The 19,985-nt window shown below is 44.8% G+C and overlaps 1 protein-coding gene across 4 annotated transcripts in view; it reads right to left on the reverse strand.

Annotated features, from left to right (window-relative positions):
* Positions 1–19,985, reverse strand: part of CC2D2A (coiled-coil and C2 domain containing 2A) — a 164,837-nt gene that overhangs the window by 119,054 nt on the left and 25,798 nt on the right. For all 4 annotated transcript variants that reach the window (XM_042984903.1, XM_042984905.1, XM_042984904.1 and 1 more), the window contains 2 exons: positions 941–1,029; positions 522–623 (listed from right to left, as the gene is read on the reverse strand). In XM_042984903.1, coding sequence (XP_042840837.1) covers positions 522–623; positions 941–1,029 — 191 coding nt within the window. The remainder of the gene's footprint in view (positions 1–521; positions 624–940; positions 1,030–19,985) is intronic.

Genomic DNA, 19,985 nt, shown 5'->3' on the forward strand with positions numbered 1-19,985 from the left:
AATAAATAAACGTTAAAAAAAAAATTAAAAAAAAAAAAAAAAGAAAACGATCGAAGCTCTTCAGTGTGGCATTCAAGGCCGCCACCAATCCACCTTACTTTCCTCCTGCACCCCCATCTCTCTCTGCTTCCCAGAAAATCCCCAGATCCAGCAATGCTGACCCACGAGACAGCCTGGGAATGAGAAAGAACCGGAATCCGATCCCGACTCCTCCACACGTCTGCCCTGCTACCTGGGGATGGCAGGTGCTTCGAACCTCAGTGTGCTCATCGGTCACATGTGAATGAAGAGAACAGAACCCACTCCCCTAGGGTAGCTGGGATCATGACATGGTAACATGAGAAAAAGACCTGGCAAAACACTTGGCATTGAGTAGGACTCTACAAACAGTAGCTACGATGACTACTAATCAGCACTGAATGCCTCCTCTGTGCATAGCTCTGTTCTAGAAACTTTTGCTGGCAATGTCATCCTCCGCCTCACTGTCTTTGATCACAAAGTAGAGAAGTCCCGTTTCTCACCTCCGCGCCAAATTCGGTCTCCAGTTCTTTCTCACCGGGACTCTGGAAGCGCCTGGGCCGAGGGGTGGGGATTTCCTGCAGCAGCGTGCTTTCTGCTTTGGACTAAAAAGGCAGACAGAAAATTACTGCTGCGTGGTGTCACCGACGCCATCTCGATGGCAGACAGTCACTAAAAACTACACGCTGCGCTTCTTTAAGAGATAAGAGCGAATGAAATGGTTAAGAAAAAGGACATTAAATTCTTCTTAAGCATAATTTTCCACCTGTGCCAATGTTAACTACTACATTAATATTTAAAACATGAAAAACAAATTTAACGGCATTCAAACGCACGCAGTTTTGAGCAAACGCAGCATTCTAGACAAGACCTGGAGAACGGCAATCAGCACGGAACAAAATATTCATGTGGTTTTTCTCACCCTGGCAGCCTGCAATTTCTCCCTCATGCGTTCCCTCATGGAAAATTCTGCAAAGCCCGTTCTGGAAGCTGAAGGAATTGGAGGTAAGCCTAAAAAAATACAGAAAAATTACTTTAAACAACATTTTTTTTCCCTTTTTTTTCCAACGGGAAGATTAGATTAAAAAAATAACAGGAGAATGTAATTTTATTTTGCAAATTTAGAACTTCACATAAGCAAAGATGAGATAATGCTGACAGCCGTCCATTTGACGTAATAAGTACATGTCTTGGCTTCTTTGTGACTGAGACGGAAAACCTCGGTCCTGCCAGCAATGCCACATCGACTTAACTAAGAATAAAAGGAATGACACTCAACTATTCCAGGCACAGGCACACCAATTCAGTTACCATTGGGAAGAGCCTTTCCAATCTGTTGAATGAGAAACAGGCTCGTAGGTGAATGGATGGCCAATGAGTTCGGGGTTCAGCTTTCCAACAGCGCTGATCACTTCAATCGGAGAAACCCTTCTAGAGACCCAAGCCATGGCCCTAGGCTAAATCATAGACACAGCATGTATTTCAAACATATTATTAGATATATGTAGGGGCACCTGGGTGATTCAGTCCGTTAAGTGTCTGACTTTGGCTCAGGTCATGGTCTCGCGGTTCCTGGGTTCAAGCCCCGCGTCGGACTCTGTGCTGACAGACAGCTCAGAGCCTGGGGCCTGCTTCAGAGTCTGTGTCTCCCTCTCTCTCTGCTCCTCCCCACCTCTCACTCTGTCTCTCTGTCTCTCAAAAATAAATAAAAATTTAAAAATAATGATACTAAAAAAAGAGATGGCCCTTGACGTTCTTTTTTCACTCGCTTAAAAAATCATCAAGCCACTATTTTCCATTTTGAAGGTCACGTAACCATGGCAGATCACATGCACTGTTACATGTACTGAGGGTCCCGAGACTTTTCCTGTATGGCATTGGCCACACTGTGAACTTACACATTTGTGTGATTATTTGGTTAATACCCGTTTCCTCCTCAGGTTCCATGGTCCCCAGCCACGCAGGGCAGGCACATGGCAAGTGTCACAGAGTGTGTGTGTGGTTCCCTGATGGGACAAAGGCGGGCTTCCTGACTGGCTCTTGCCAGTCCTGTTCTCTGCCTGGCCACCCACCTGGCTTCTGCTCCAGAGAGAAGTCCTTTAATAGTCAATCATAAGTGTTTTTAAACATGAAAATGGGGGCGCTTGGGTGGCTCAGTCGGTTGAGCGTCTGACTTCGGCTCAGGTCATGATCTCGCAGTCTGTGAGTTTGAGCCTCAGGTCGGGCTCTGTGCTGACAGCTCAGAGCCTGGAGCCTGCTTTGGATTCTGTGTCTCCCTCTCTCTCTCTGACCCTCCCCCGTTCATGCTCTCTCTCTCTCTCTCTCTCTCTCTCTCTCAATCTCTCTCTCTGTCAAAAATAAACATTAAAAAAAATTTAAAGAAAAGCATGAAAACGCACCTTATTTATTTACTTCCCCTCCTTAAAAAAATCCAGTTTTTCAAGTTTACTTAAAATAGCTACCACCTAATTCACTAGAATAATTTTATGAATTAGTGTTTAAAAGAGAGACAATATATTTTATTAAACATTATCTCATCTGAATAAAACAAATGAAATGGCTTCTCTAGGATTACCTTTTTTAAATATTTTTTTAAGTTTATTTCTTTATTTTGAGAGAGAGAGAGAGAATCCCAAGCAGATTCCACCCATTGTCAGCGTGGAGCCTGATGTGCGTCTTGAACTCACAAACCTCTAGATCATGACCTGAGCCAAAAATCAAGAGCCAGAGGCTTAACTGACTGAGCCACTCAGGCACCCCTCTAGGATTACTTTTAAAAACTGTGAAAGATTTTAAAATGGTAAAAAGCAGTTCTTGCTGGATATTTTAGAGTTCGCGAGAGTGAAAGACATTTCAAGGGTATAGAAATTCTCGAGTCTGATCTGCACAACTAGCTGGGGAGGTGTCTTTTTCCCAGCTAGAATGTGCCCCACTTGAGGGCAAGGATGGAGTTGAGGACCTTTGCACCCGCACCGTGCAGCACTAAATCAGTGAGGAAAAACATATAAAGGAAGCACGGGGGCATGAGGGAGATTATACAAACAGAATGAACGTAATCCTCATTTGGATGAAACTTGATGTGATAACCGTTTTTTCCAGATAACACGAAGAATTGTGATATGCATGGAAAACCATGTGGACTCATCCACCCCCTTTGACTTAAGAACTGGTAACGATTTGGTGCTTTCATTTTTATCGTGGTAGAATGAAGCAGTGTTTCTTTAAGCAACTAGAAGTCCAATAACCCTCGTAAGACATTTTTTTCCCCCTAATTTATTGTCAGTTACTCCACTACATTACTGATCTGCTACGTGGTCCCAAGTGTCTATTTTTCCTGCCCGGGGGAGAAGAACAGACTTGCCAAGGCTGAGGAAGGGTGTGATCTCACACGTACGTACAGAGGCTCTTTGACACAGCCGAGCAAACCTGGCGTAAATAAAGTCTCCATGGCATGGAATAAGAAGAGGATGATGAAAATAAGTTTTAAAAAATCATTAAAGACTTGATTTGGAGGCAACAGCTCACGAATAATGAGAATAAGCATCCTGTTAAATTTCTATACATAATTTCAATGAGTGTGAAATACAGATTTCCTCTATAAGGTGCTATTTCTTTCTTTTTTTCTTTAATGTTTATTTTTGAGAGAGAGAGAGAGAGAGAGAGAGAGAGCACAAATGGGGAGGGGCAGAGAGGGAGGGATACAGAGAATCCAAAGCAGGCTCCAGACTCTTAGCTGTCAGCACAGAGCCCAACGCGGGGCTTGAACTCATGAACTGTGAGATCATGACCTGAGCCGAAGTCGGACTCTTAACCAGCTGAGCCAACAAGGTGTTATTTCTCGCAGAAGCAGCAGGATGATGTCCTCACAAGGCTGCTCTAGCTTCCCAGGACACCTGTTCATCTGGAGGCTTCATCAGCTTCCCGTCTGCAAATGCTTCCAGATATTCTCTGCTCCGTCTCCTTTGTCCTATCACCATACTCACTATGCCCATTTCTCTCTCTGGATAGGCTTTGCGAAATGGTGGACACTTTCCACTTTTCTCTTAACCACTTCTATAAACCTGACCCCTCAGGAAACAACTACTTTGTAAGAAGATAAGCACTTCATTTTGAAGTAGTGTTCTAGTCTTGTCATCTTCTGTCCCAGGTTGATGTGATCTTGTCTTTACGGAGAAGTTTCTATAGCTCCTTCTCCACCACCTGAAGTCTTCTCCATTTCCCCCTACTTGTGCTGAGAGATTCCCATACTTCTTGCAAAACATTGCTCTGTGAATCTCACTGCTGACACCTGAACTCTCTACCATGGGGTACCCCAGGACTTTCTGAGGACATAAAATCAGAAATGGGGTGTTTTTGGTTTGGATTTGAATTGCTATTATCTGGACTCACATGGATTATGTAGAATATGTGAGCATGGTGATGATGCCTGTTTTGTGACCTCCCTCTTCCAACTTCCCTCTCTAGTTAAAGAATATGCTTTCTAAAGGTTTTTATTGATTTGTTTCACTTGTTATGATTAATAAAGATTTACCAAATCCTATAGTATTTTTATGCTTTCGTCAGTTGTGTACCATTGATAATTGTAATAATAGCACAATAAAAAATTCAGTTTGTTAGGGGGCGCCTGGGTGGCTCAGTTGGTTGAGCCTCTGACTTAGGCTCAGGTGATCTCACAGCTTGTGGGTTCGAGCCCCGCATCAGGCTCTGTGCTGACAGCTCAGAGCCTGGAGCCTGCTTCAGATTCTGTGTCTCCGTCTCTCTCTGCCTCTCTCCCACTTGTGCTCTGTCTCTGTCTCTCTCAAAAATAAATAAGCATTAAAAAATTAAAAAAAAATTCAGTATAGAAATAGGTTATTTAAAATTCTTGGGGGGGAGGGTTGGAATGAAGGAGCTTAAGAAGAAAGGGGAATGGTGTCAGATTTCCAACTGTTCAGGGCTTGTTTTTGGTTTTTGAAGGAGATTACAGTGGTCATCAAATCACTGTGCCATATAGATTCTTTAACAGTGGTATAACATTTTTATTTTAAGACATTAATATTTATATTATTATATTTATATTTTATTACTATTTATATATCTGTGTCATCAATAAAGTATTTAAAATATGACAGAATTCTTTTTAATGACAACTTACATATAGCATAATTTTTATTGGGACAGTGGACAAAAGGGTTGGGAAAACATGGCCTGCCCTGCCCTTTTTTTTTTTTTTTTAATGTTCATTTATTTTTGAGAGGGAGAGAAAGAGAGAGCGAGGGGGGGAGGGTCAGAGAGAGGCGAAGACACAGATTCTGAATCAGGGTCCAGGCTCTGAGCTGTCAGCACAGAGCCTGAACCGGGGCTAGAACTCATGAACCCCGAGATCATGACCTGAGCCGAGATCAGACGCTTAACCAACTGAGCCACCAACGCGCCACTGGCCTGCCTTACCTCTCCTCCAAATAATCTCCCCCCGCTGATATAATATTCCTGGATAGAATGTAAATATGGAGCTGGGGGGTTGGGAGAGCATCGGCACAGAAGCCAGCTGACCGTGGCAGGAAAAATTGGAGGGGAGCAGAGGTGATATCCCCAAGGCTTGAGAGGAAAAAACGTGATGAGTTGGACAATCATTTGGACTGTCATCAACTCTAACCACCTTCATATGGATGTAGGAAAATGGAGTGTCTTTCCAGCCACTGTCAGCCCTCTGTGAACATAGTGTGTCTTCAGCTGTCACACAGAAGAAACCCAGCACAAAGAAAGGGCCTCAGGTTAATGGTGGTTGTCACTAGGGTGAAAGAATGTGGGCGATTATTTTCTTCTATTTCCTTCTCCCGATTTTCTAATTTTTATCAAACAAAGGAGTACCGGTTGTGAAAATTTAACTACATACAATGAAAGTCAAAACAGGCTGAGAACAGCGGGCTGTGCCCTGTGTTTTGAGCCTCAGCGCTGCTGATAGTTCACATTTGCTGAGGGGTCTGGAGGGATTTCTGCAGTCACTTTCTTCTTTTCTGCTTCTTTATTTCACAGCCTCCTTAACATTTCCGTTTCATGTTAACTGAAAACGTGGGGCCTTTATCCTGGTGTATGTCTCCTTCTGACTCCGGGGTGCTGGGACCCCAGGATTGCAGCTCTGCCCCTTGCTGCCTCCCACATCTCTGTGTGTCAGCACACTTCCCAGGCTTGGGGATTGTTTTGGACTGAATGCTTTTGTCTCCCCAGAATTCATATGTTGAAGCCCTCACCCCCATGTGATGGTATCCGGAGGTGAAGCCTGTGGGCGGTAATTAGGATTAGGTGAGGTCATGAGGGTAGGTCTCCCAAGATGGGATTAGTGTCCTTCTAAGAAAAGAAAGCCCAGAACTATGGCTCTCTGTGTCTCCACCATGTGAGGACACAGTGAGAAGACGGCCATCTGCTAGCCAGGAAGGGAGCTCTTACCAGGAACTGAATGATCCTGAGCTTTGATCTTGGGCTTCCCAGCCTCCAGAACTGTGAGAAATAAATGTCTGTTGGTTGAGTCACCAGTCTGTGCTATTTCATTAGAGCAGCTGGAGCTGACTGAGACGGGGATCATCAGCGTGGGCAGGACTGAGCCTGGCCAGCCCTGCCTTCTGTCCCTGTGCTCCAACATCATCATGGTGGTGGGATAAGGCAAGGGGGCTTCAGACAGGGCTGAGATTCTGAAACGTGGCTTCATAGATATGGTTTGCCATGAAAATTCTGCCTACGGATGAGACTTCCACATTGCCTTGGGCAGAGCAGAAAAAATGTAAACCTCATTCAGGGGGGTCAGGGACTGTGTGAGAGGTGCCAGGGCAACTGAGTGGCCTCAGAACAAGCTTTGTGAACTTCCAAGAGGGAAAATAACATGTAAAGCTTCTGAACTTGGCGTATTTTTGCAGGCATTAATCTCTGTCAGGATACTAGTATTCTACAAAACCCAATTTTGGACACGCTAGACTAGAGAATCTCCTCCAGTTTTCAAGCATTCAGCTGACAAATATGCATTGGGCACCTATTATGTGTATGGGACATGAAGGATAGAACGGTGAAGAGAACAAACAAATCCTCATCTTCATGGAGTGAATTTTCTGGCAGGGAAGGGAGACCACAAACAGGCCATATATCTAGTACGTCTGATGGTAATAGGTGGTATGAAAACAAGTAAAACTGATCAGGGCGAAAAAGGGCTAGAAGGGAGGGGTGTAGTGCAGTTTTAAGTGGAGTGGCCGAGCAAGGGCTTCTTAACTGACTGAGCCACCCAGGTGCCCCTAACGGGCTTCACGGTGACATTGGAGCAGGTAAAGGAAATGAGGGATCAAGTCATGTGGATGACCGGGGGGATGGGCATTTTAGTTATAAGTCATATCTGGTACAAACACTCTGAGACAGGGCCATGCCTGATGTAGGACCAGAGCCGAAAGGGGAAACGTAAGGGGGGGAGATGGAATCCCAGGGTATCAGGTCGTAGAGATAAGGTGGAAACAAACTCTATAGGTCATCCTACAAACTTTGGCTTAAACTCTGAGTCAGGTAAGAACCACTGGGGGGCTGGAGCAGAGGAGTGGCATGACCTTATTTTCCCAAGACCATTCTGGCTGCTGGGGTGAGAACAGAAGCCAGGGCGTCAGCTGAGATGCCATGCGATACTCCAATTGGGAGTTGGAGGCGGCCTGGATCCGCATTGGAGTGGTGGATATGGTGGGAAATAGGCATACTTTAGGTGTTTTTGGTCTATTCTGAAGGTAGAGGAAACAGGACTTATGGGGACATATCGATGGGGGCAGATGAAGACAGGGGTTAAGGGTGACCCAAGCCATGGAAGAATGAAATGTGTGTTTAGTGAGATGGGGAAGACCATAGGACAAAGGGTTTGGAGGAGGAGATTAGGAGCTCAGCTTCAGTGGAGTAAAATCTGAGTTGTCTCAGGAGAGATCACAGACCTCGCTAAAGGTAAGAGCTAAAAGCATAAAACTTCTAGAAGAAAATATAGGAGGAAAAATGTCATGAACTTGGGTTAGGCAAAGAACTTTTAGATATAATCCCCAATGCACAATCCATGAGAGAAAAAAAGTGATACACTTGACTTCGAAAGACATGATGAAGAAAATGAAAAGAGAGGCGCTTGGGTGGCTCTGTCGGTTGAGTGTCCGACTCTTGATTTCGGCTCAGGTCGTGATCCCAGGGTCGTGGGATCGACCCCTGCATCTGGCTCCATGCTGAGCATGGGGCCTGCTTAAGATTCTCTCTCTCCCTCCCTCTGCCCTTCTCCTCTGCTAGGCATGCTCCCTCTGTCTCTCTCTCTCAAAAAAAGAAGAAAATAAAAATAAAAAGATAAGATAGTTACTTGGAGAAAATATCTGTGGATTATGTATTGATAAAGTACTTGTATCCCAGAATATACAGAGAACTCTTACAACTTCAGAGTGAGACAAAGAATCTGGTTAAAAATGAGCAAAAATTTAAATAAACATTTTACTAAGATGATACAAAAATGGCTACTAATGAAAAAATACTATCATTAATCACTGGGGAAATACAAGTTAAAAGCACAATGCAATGCCTTTATACACCTTATAAAGACTATAATTAAAGACTGATGATACCGTGTGTTGGCAACTCTCATAAACTGTCGGTGGGAGAGTAAATTGACACAGCCGTTTTGTAAAACAGATTGGTAGTTTCTTAAAAGTTAAATAGAAATGTATCATATGACCCAGAAATTCTACTACTTATCAAAAGGAATGAAAACATCCATCCATGCAAAGACATGTTGCAAATGTTCTTAGCAGCATTATTCGTAAGAGCCCCAAACTGGAAATAATCCAAAAGTCCACCAACGGGTGGTTGAATAAGTAAAATGTGGTGTATCTGTGCGATGGAATAGAACTCAGCATGAAAAAGGGATGAAACATGGAAAGATGCTACAACATTTATGAATCTCAAAAAACATTGTGTGCTAAGTGAAAGACGCCAGACACAAAACACTGCAAACTGTATGATTCTGTTTACAGGAAATGTCTGGAAAAGCCGTATTTATAGGGAGATAAAACAAACCAGTGTTCGCCTAGGGCTGGGGTGGGAGTCAGGATTAACTGTAAATAGGCACACAGGAACTTCCTGGGGTGATGATACATTCTAAAACTGGATGTGGTGATGGTTGTCCAAATCTATACATTTCCTGAAAATCATTGAATGGTATCCTGACAGCGGGTGAATGTGACGATATGCACATTAAAATTCAATAAAGCTATTAGAAATGTGAGTTGTCTCATTGGACAGGTGCACGTGGACATTGGGTAGAAGTCTGCCCATGTAGTCTGAAAGAGCCCTAGGCTGGGGATATACATTTGGGAGTGGTCAGTTACACACGTGATATGTATATGTTAGAATTTGAAGTCTTGAGATGAACAAGAGGATGAGTGTTGATGCAGGAAAAAGGGCCAGGCACTGAGCCTGGGTGCTCCAACATTTAGAGGTTGGGGGTGGAAGAACCAGCAAGGAGACGAGAGGTAGAGCCGGTGAGGGAGAAGTAAGATCAGAAGAGCAGGTTGCTGGCAGCAAAGAGCAAAAGGAGGAGGCAGCAGTGAACTCCACCGAATGCCGCTGAAGGTCAGGAAGATGAAGACTGGGAACTGACCAGTGAATTGGGCAAATGGGCAATTCACTGGCCACCTCAACAAGAGCAATGCCGGTGGCGAGTGGGGATGTGAGTCAGATTGGAGTAGGTTCAAGACTGGAGACAAAAATAGGGGTAGATGACTTTGGAGCAGTGTCGCTCTCAAGGAGTCTTTTGGAAAATGCCTTTCCTGACAGCTAATAATGATGATTCTGTGTGGTTTTTTTTTGTATCTGTTGTACTCTTCCTTGAGATGGTCAGTGAGGTGTGGCCACGGGAGACCGAGGAGAGGCTCAGGAAACAAAGTTCATCACACCCCCCGAGTTCTAGAATCAGGAGGCATGGCACACCATGCAGGGCCACATGGAATGACAGCAGGGTGGTCAGGAGGCGAAGACAGGAGCAATGCAAGACCTTAGGCTACGGTCTTTACTGGAATTTCTGAGGGAAAAAGGCAAGGTGGTGTTAGCAGTTTAGAGCTGGCTAGATTGAATTATTCTGGGGGGCTCTCCGCTACTATCTCTAGTTAGTTGCCCGGTGCCTGGCCCTGGGATGATGCAGGCAGAGGAATATTGCTTCCTGGGGTTGTACCCAGCAGAAAATGGTGGGCTCTGGGTTGGGTAGTGAACATATCAAAGGCACACTCCACTCTGAGCCCTTTGCCACCTCTAAGAATTGGCTACAGTTTCTTCAACCCAGAAAGTTTTTTTTTAAAGATCTCAAACATCATAATATCCAGGAAAAAATTATGGAAACAATGTATTATTTATTCATTCTTGTTTTAATATGTTAATTTAGTCCCCTCCGTACTGGGTGAGGTAGCAAATGCCAGCGTTGGTGAACCTTTTGGCCGGAACATTTCCCAGCGTGCCTGCTCTGACTAGAATGTTCTTTTGCTTCTCCAGCTGCTAGACTCCAAGGTAGCTGCCAAGACCCAGATCTTTTGGGCGGCTCTCCTCTGTGCCCCATACTGTACTTTGTAACATTTCTTTCCTGGGTCAGTCTCTCCAGGGCTGGATGGCTTTTAAAAAGTATGCCTAAAATGAATGATCTATTTCCTCAAGTTTGCATCAGATTTCGCCAGATTCCCTACTTTCTTTTCAACCAGTACTGAGAAATTGGCTCTGAAATGATGCTTTAATCAGAGAAACTAACACGAATGAATGGAAAACAGATGTCAGTAATGAAGAAATTTATGTTCGTAAGACACTACTTAACATTTGATAGTTAGTCTCTTAAGAGATGGTGTAAGTTGGAATCTTGGGGGAAATGTGTGTCCTTTTTTTCTAGATGTTTATTTGATTTGGAACTAGTGCTTGCTCAGTGAAATGCTTTCTTTATTTGGAATGTCATGACTATATGTATGTTTGAATAGCAGATTAGGAGCCAAAGCTTTCACTGCATGATTTATACTGCTGTTAATCAGGGGCACCTCTGAGCATGTGCTTGGTGCCCTGGAGAGGCCATATAATCCGTGGGCTGGTATCTGAGTATCCGAATACAGTCTGACTTTTGCAATACCTGGAGGCCTGTAGGAGTGCTATAGTGTAGAGAGGGTTGCAGTTCAAGGTGAGGAGCTGGGCTGCTACCACCAAGGAGGAGGCCAGACCCAAGAGAGGTTTGGGAAGTAAATGGCCAAAGGAGTCAAAGATCTGGATCCAGGAGAGCAGACGTGGTTACGGAGGATGTGGTGGGCGTGGCAGGGGTGGTAAGTCAGCACGTGTGAGCCCCGAGCATGGCCTTGAGCAAAAAGCAGAGAGGCCAGGTTGAGACATCTGTTCACTCAGTAAGCATTGTTGAGTGCCATCTGGATACGGGCCTTGTGCTAAGCAGAGCTGAAAGTCAGTCCCTACCTTCAAGAATTTCTAGTCCAGTGGAGAGGGGAAGTAATAAAAAGATGACCTCAGGGGCACCCGGAGGGCTCGGTCGGGTAAGCATCTGACTCCTGACTTCAGTTCAGGTCATGATTCCATGGTTTGTGAGATTGAGCTCCACGTCGGGCTCTGTGCTGACAGGGCAGAGCCTGCTTGGGATTCTCTCTCTCTGCCCCTTCCCAGTGCTCTCTCCCTCTCCCTCAAAATAGATAAATAAATGTTAAAAAACAAACAAACAAAAGAAAGATGACCTCAGACACTCACATGGGGGCAGGAGCCATGAAGTACAGAGAAGCTCTACTCAGCCCACACTGGGGTGTAGGGGAAACTTTCTAAAGGAGGCAGTGTGTATATTGAGTTTTGAAAGGTAAGCAGCCAGGGTAAGAGAAACAAATAAACAAAAACCCCGAAGAGAGAAGGGGTTAGTTTAGGTAGGGAGAGTAATGTAGGTGATTCACTCGAATGACACTCTTTGGCGGGGGGGGGTGGGGGGGGTGGGGGGGTGGTGGGGGGGGTGGGGAGAGGCACAGCCAGAGTGGCAGTCTTGTGAAGGCTCTATGCTGGCTCTATGCCCCGTATGAAGAGTCCCCTGGGGGCCTGGGGGCCACGGCTGACAGTGCTGATTGCAGGATTGCTACTGCACCTTCCGTGGGCAGCTGGAAACCCTTAGCCTTAAAGACCAGTCAGGCTTGGGATTTGGGTTGTCAAGTGATGCTGTAGTGTGGCCACGAAGAGCACACAAGTCTATGGACTGGACTTGAAGTCCTGGCTCCTCTTACCCTCTAGCTGGTGCTTCTCTCCGAACTCAGTTTCCTCGCCGATAAAACAATGTCTGATGGTAGTGCTGTTCTGAGAAATAATGTCACCGTGCCTGCCCTGTCCTCGCACTCAAGAAAGGTAATTATTTTTGTTAGTTATTTGGCAATGAGTTCTTCTTTCAGCTGGAGGAGACAACTACGTGTGCACCAGACCCTCCGTAGTGAAATCATTTGATTTCACTGTTGTAACTGCTGCATAATGTCAAGACTTTGATTATCCCCATTTTATAAATGAGGTTCCCTTGGTTTGGGAAGATGAGGTTATCGCTCAAGGTCCCGTGGTTGAAAGTCGAAACGAGTAGTAGTGAGTCTGATTTCAACTCCTGTAGGTTTCAAGGAAGGTGTGCTGAATGGAAACATTTATCTCTCTTAATATCTTGGCGACATAATGGGATGTGGGCAAGGAAGAAGAATGAGGAATCTTGGTAGAAATCTTATCAGAAAGCTTGCTAAGTGGCTCAGAACATAAGCTTAAGCTCTCAGAGTTCAAGACTGTCAAATTTATTATCTGTCTGCCTGCCTATCTATCTATCTACCTACCTACTTACCTACCTACCCTCCTATCACCTACCTATCTATCTTGGTGTGGGGATGCCTCAGGTAAACCACTAAGTGCTAAGGGAAGAAAGTAAAATGGAATCATGTGAGCTTAAAAAGTCCCAGAGCGCTAACATAAACTGCCCTGTTGGGGCTAGGGAACCCACTGAATCTGAGGTTTCACCTAGGGAAATATAAACAGTATTTATAAATGGGTCATGAGAGATAGCTTTGATGATCCATTTACACAGAGTATTAGCCCAGCCCAGTTTGGGGGTGTTGCCAGGATGTTTTGAAATATAAAAATCAATCAATGGGATACACCTTGGTAACAGAACCACGGACAAAAAACACATGATCCTCTCAACTGATGCAGAAAAAGCATTTGACAAAATTCAACATCATTTTATGATAAAAACATTCAACAGAATAGAGATAGAAGGGAACTACCTCAACATAGTAAAGGGCATATATGAAAGCCCACAACTAACATCATGCTCAGTGGTGAACAACTGAAAACTTTTCCTCTAAGATCGGGAGCGAGACAAGGATGCCTCCTTTCACTGCTCTGATTCAATGTAGAAGCCCCAGACAGAGCAGTGAGGCAAGTGCCACAGACTGAACGTTTGTGTCCTCCCCAAATTCTGATATTATAACTTAATCCCCCGTGAGATGGCATTTGGAATTGGGGCCTTTGGGAGGCAATTAGGTCATGAGGGTTCCACTCTCATGAATGGGATTAGTGCCCTTACAAAAGAGATCCCAGAGAGCTCCCTTGTGCCTTCTACCATTCCTCAGGGCAAGAGGACAGCCATCTGTGAATCAGGAAGTGGGCCCTCCTTACCACCTACTAAATCTGCCAGGTCATTGATCTTGAACTTCTCAGCCTCCAGAACTGTGGGAAATAAATTTCTGTTCTTTATGAGCCACCCAGTCTGTGGCATCTGTTACAGCAGCCCAGACACATTAATAGTGCAAGAAAAAAGCTACAAAGGCATCCTAAATTGGAAAGGAAAATAGAAAACTATCTGCTTTTGCAGATGACGTGGTCTTACACTCAGAAAACTCTACAGATTATACACAAAAGAACTGTTCAGCCAAGTTGCAGGATATAAAATCAACATGAAAAACTCAACTGTGTTTCCATCCACTAACAACAAAAAAATTTAAAAAGGAAATTAAGAGAACAATTCATTTAGAATACCATGACAAAGAATAAAATATTTAGGAAGAAGCTTCACCAAGGAGGCAAAAGACTTGTGCACCGAGAGCTGCCAAACATTGCTGAAAGAAATTAAAGACACAAATAAGTGGAAAGACATCTCACGTTCATGTATTGGAAAACTTAACACTGTTAAAATGTCAGTACCACCCAAGGTGATCTAGAGATTTAATGCAATCCCTATCAAAATCTGACTGGCATTTTTCACAGAAAGAGAGAAATTCATCCTTAATGCGTATGGAATATTAAAGGACCCTGAAATACACAAAATGATTTTGAAAAAGAGTTGGCATTCTCACACTTCCTGATTTCAAAACATATCGCAAAGCTACAATGATCAAAACAGCATGGTGTTGCATAAACAAGACATACAGACCAATGGAATAGATAGAGAACCCAGAAATAAACCTTTGCGCATATGGTCTTCAACAGGGGTGTGAAGCCACTTAATAGGGAAAGAACAGTCTCTTCAACAAATGGTGTTGGGAAACTGGAAATTCATACGCAAAAGAATGAACTTGGACCCCTACCTTACATCATATAAAAATGCAATCCAATGGATTAAAGACCTACATGTAAGACCCAAAATTATAAAACTCCTAGAAGAAAACATTGAAGAAATAATTCATGACATTGAATTTGGCGTTGATTTGTTAGATATGTCACTAAAAGCACAACCAAGAAAGACAAAAGCAGAGAAATAGGACTACCTCACACTGAAAAACTCTTGTGTGTCAAAGGACACAATCAATGGGAGAAAATATTGGCAAACCATGTATCCAATAAAGGGTTTATTATACAGAATATGTGAAGAACACCCATAACTCAACAGCACCCAAAACAAAGAACTTGATTTGAAAGTGGAAAAGGATAGACATTTCTCCAAGCATGATATACACATGGTCAACAAGCACATGAAAAGATGCTCAACATCACTAATCATCAGAATAATGCAAATCACAACCACAGTGAGGTGTCAGCTCCCATCCATGAAGATGGCCAGTGTAGAAACAATGCAAGCGGCAGATAATGAATGTTGACAAGGATGTGGAGAAACTGGAAACTCGGTGCAGTGTGGGTGGGAATATAAAATGATGCACCTGCTACGCGAAACGTATGCCTGTTCCTCAAAAATTAAGCATAGACCTACCATCTGAAGTGGCATTTTCACTTCGTGCTTCGTGCTTCTTTCGAAAGAATTGAAAGCAGAATCTTGAAGATATAGTTGCACATTTGTGTTGACAGCAACATTATTCACAATAGCCAAGAAGAGGTAGAAGCAATCCAAATGTCCATGAAGGATGAATGTATCAGCAAAATGCAACATATACATGCACTGAAATATTATTCAGCCTTAAAAAGGAACAAATTCCTGTCATATGCTATAATATGGATGGACCTTAAAGACATAAACGCTAAGTGAAATAAGCCAGTCACAAACACAAATACTGTATGATTTTACTGATCTGAGGTACCTAAAATTGTCAAATTCATTGTAATAGAAAGAAGAATGGAGGGTGCCAAGGGATGAAGGCAGGGAAAGTGGGGAGTTACTGTTTAATAGGTAAAGAGCTTTGGGGGCCCTGGGTGCCTCAGTTGGTTAAGCATCCAACTCTTGACTTCAGCTCAGCCAATCATTTCATGGTTCATGAGTTCAAGCCCCGAAGCGCAGAGCCTGCTTGGGATTCTCTCTGTCCTCCCTCTGCGCCCCTACTCAAAATAAAAAAATAAACTTTAAAAAATTAGGCGCAGAGGTTCAGTTTTGCAAGATGAAATAGTTCCAGGGATCTGTCGCACAGCTATGTGAACACAGTTAGCTCTACTGAAGTGTGCATTTAAAAATGATTAAGATGGTGGGGTGCCTGGGTGGTTCAGTCCGCTGAACGTCAGACTTCGTCTCAGGTCATGATCTCGCGGTTCATGGGTTTGAGCCCTGCGTGGGGCTCTGTGCTGACGGCTCAGAGCCTGGAGCCTGCTTCAGATTCTGTGTCTCCCTCTCTTTCTGCCCCTCCCCTGCTCCCGCTCTTTCTCTCAAAAAAAAAAAAAATGAATAAACATTAAAAAAATGATTAAGATGGCAAATTTTGTGTTATGTGTATTTTTGCCACAATTAAACACACACACACACACACACACACACACATAGATATCTCAAAGGCAAAAAAAACCAAAACAAAACAAGAAAAAGGATCATTTAAGGATCTTTAAAGGATCCTTAAATGTGGCAAAATCTTGTTAATTCTTGAATATGGTGCTGGGCATATGAGGTTCACTGGATTATTATTATTATTATTATTATTATTTTTAAGTAAGCTGTACATCCAACGTGGGGCTCAGACTCAACCCTGAGATCTGGAGTCACATGCTCCTCTGAACCAGCCAGGCCCCCTATTTCACTGAATGTTATTTAATTCTGTGCACATTTGAATTTTCCTAATGAAAAATACAGGCCCCCAAGGGTATTATGTTTAGGATCTTATAGATGTGGCGCTTGCCTTGGTGATATTTGATTTACCTTGAGAATATCAAAAAGCTATTTTGATAACCAGACGCATAAAGCCCGAATAGATGGGCTAAAGAGTTGTGAGCAGAGGGAATACATTTGTACTTCGTGCTTTGCTGGGAAAAAAATCATAAAAGGGGTCGAGGAAGAAATGTGCCTGGGTGATAAACACTCCTGTCTCCAAAGAGCAGTCGGCCTACCCAGTCTCACTGTAGAGCCGAGAGCACCCTGTCCCTGTGCCTCCAGCCTCGCCCAGCAAGGACAACGGGGTGGCGGGGAAGGTGCTCTCTTACCATCAGGCCTCTGTAGTTTTACTCTCATGTCCTTAATCAGCTAGTTCTCCCACAAGCCGACAACACCTGAGAGGGTAGGACCCTGTCTGAGGTGCTCGTTCTTACGCGGCTGGGCACAGTTGTTCCATAAATGTCACCGGGCCCCAACCCTGCCCCAGGTATCGCTCTGGGCACTGGGGTTGGGTTCAGTCGTGAATGAAGAAGACGAAGTCCTGCTCTCAGGGGCAGTTTGCAAACAGTTGCTTGGAACATGCTGGGGGCGGGTGCGTGCTCTAGGGGAAAACAGAACCCTGGGAAGGACAGAATAGGTGATGAGGTGAGAAAGTGCTATTTTTTTTTTCAATTTTTAATGTTTTATTTATTTTTTGAGGCAGGAGGGATAGAGAGAGAGGGAGACACAGAATCTGAAGCAGGCTCCAGGCTTTGAGCTGTCAGCACAAAGCCCAACGCAGGGCTTGAACCCATAAACCGTGAGATCATGACCTGAGCTGAAGTCGGATGCTTAACTGACTGAGCCACCCAGGTGCCCCAGAAAGTGCTCTTTTAAAAAAAAATTTTTTTAAACTTTTATCTATCTGTCTGTCTATCTATCTATCTATCTATCTATCTATCATCTATCTATTTAGAGAAAGACAGAGACAGCTCGAGCAGGAGAGTGGCAGGGAGAGAGGGAGAGAGGGAGAGAGAGAGAATCCCAAGCAGGCTCCACGATGCCAGCTCAGAGCCAGACGTGGGGCTCGAACCATGAACTGTGAGATCATGACCTGAGCCGATACCAACAGTCGGATACTCAACCGTCTGTGTCCCCCAGGGCCTCAGGAAAGTGGTCTTTTAGACAGATGGTCAGCAAAGGCCTCTCCTGCCCCCAAGCCTTCCCTGACCTCCAGACCCCTACATCCACCTCCATCCACCTGGACATCCGGCAAACTCTGTCTTTTCCTCATTTTACCCCAAACCCATTCTTTCTGCCATCTTCCTCTCTCTGAAAATGGCAACTGCATTTTCCCACTTGCTCAAGTTAAAAAGCTGACATCGTCCTTCCTGCTTTCAAAACTCCTGTTCAGTCCAGCCATAAACCCCAATGTCTCTACCCTCCAGATGCCCCAAGTCCCACTTTGTTTCCACCTCTTCCACTACTTGGTCCCAGCACCCCCCCACTGCCCACTTGGATGTTGTCTTTGCTTCTTTGCTCTTCACCTGGTTCTCTGTTCTGTTCTTGCACCTTCCAGACTCAATTCCTTAGTACAGCAGCCTGCACCCTTAAGTCTGAGCACACCCTCCCCTGGCCCTCATTTCACTCAGACTGAAAGTGTAGGGGCCCCGAGTCACCTCCCTTCTCCTCTCATTTCCCATTTGTCCTCCCTGCTCACTCTGTCAGCCACTCTGGCCTCCTTGCTGGTCCTAAAACATACCGAACACACTCTTGCATTGAGAGCACTTTTCTCAGGGGTCTCCCATTTGCTCCAGGCTCACAGATGGTCTTGCTGGAGAGGCCTTCCCATGATGATAAAATAGCAACCCTCCCTCTCATCCCTGAGGCGTCCCATCCAGCTTATTCTTTATCTTTGTAGCATCCCCACCCCTGGCCATACTGCATATCCATCATGTCTCTTTCATTTTCTCCTTTTCCCTTTCACCCCCAACTGGAATATAAACTCTGGGGAGGTATTAAGGCATTCTCTACTTGTTCCCATTTTGCAAATAAAGAAACTGAAGTTTAGGGAGATGGAGGAAATTGCCCAAGAAGGTAGGAAAGGGACAGGTAGAGAGACTGGTACCCACACCTGTCTGACCCCAAAGACCATGGGCTTTTTGTTTGTTTAAAGTTTATTTAGTTATTTTGAGAAAGAGAACAAGCAGAGGAGGAGCAGAGAGAGAGGGAGAGAGACAGAATCCTAAGGAGGCTCCACGTTGTCAGTGGGGCTCGAACTCACGAACTATAAGATCCTGACCTGAGCCGAAACCAAGAGACAGACGCTTAACCGACTGAGCCACCTGGGCGCCCCCAAGACCATGGTCTTTATGGTGACAACTCTCCTGCCTTTCTGCCACAAGCTTATTGAAGACATGGTTGGGGAGCTTTCCTCGGGTGGGCGCCAGAGCCTGGGAGTACTCAGGTGGTCACGAGGCTTTCAGGGGTCAGTAAGCAGTCACCCAGGTGGGGAGATGGGAGAAAAGGAGAAGCAACTGGAAGGGGCCAGAGTGCATAGGGTCTTGGAACCCAGAACAAAGAAAGAGTGTGGATTTTATGCGATGCTTATCACAGATTTCTGAGTGGGATAGTGATATACAGAAGGTTTTTTTTTTTTAAATGTGTATTTATTTTGAGGGAGAGAGGGAAAGAGGGAGAGAGAGAGAGTGAGCAGAGGAAGGGCAGAGAGAGAAGGAGAGAGAGAGAATCTTAAGCAGACTCTGCACTGTCAGCACAGAGCCCGACATGGGGCTTGAACCCACGAACCCTAGCACTGTGAGATCACGACCTGAGCCAGAATCAGGAGTTGGACACTTAACCAACTGAGCCTCCCAGGCAGCCCCTAGGGCCATACTTCTAACAAATGGCAAAGGTGTGCAACTTCCCAGGCACGGCTGCCTCCACCTTGCTCAGGACACACGGTTTTCTGCCCACATTTGTGGGTTTCCAAGCCGTCTGTCCGGAATCCTCTTTCAGCAGTGCTACCTCAAGACTCCCACACACCCTTCAGCCTGAGCTCCTCCATTGCTCTGTGTCAGCCTAGACCCCTTGCTGTGTTTCTCAGAGCTCTTCGTCTTCCCCTGTCCCTCATCTGTCTTTCACCCTACTGTGCATCGGCATCATGGATGAAATCCATTCGGCTCTCTTGACCACATGGCTAGCTTTCTGCTGGTCTTGACCTCTCATTTCTGTCTGATGCCTGGCCCCACAGGCTTCTTATCCACCAGATGCCCCCACCTCGGTCCTAGGGGTGTTTTCTTTGCCCCTTGGCCCACCAGTGCTGCGAAATTAGCAATAGTTGTAGCTCTATCCAGGGACATCCAGCTACCCGCTAGCCACGACCTCGTTGAGGCAGGCGGATCCTAGCTTTCTATTGTTCTGTTGTTCTCCTCTTATCCAAATCAGAAATCATGGGTTTTGT

Source organism: Panthera tigris, chromosome B1 (assembly GCF_018350195.1).
Source record: "Panthera tigris isolate Pti1 chromosome B1, P.tigris_Pti1_mat1.1, whole genome shotgun sequence".
Classification (NCBI taxonomy): domain Eukaryota; kingdom Metazoa; phylum Chordata; class Mammalia; order Carnivora; family Felidae; genus Panthera; species Panthera tigris.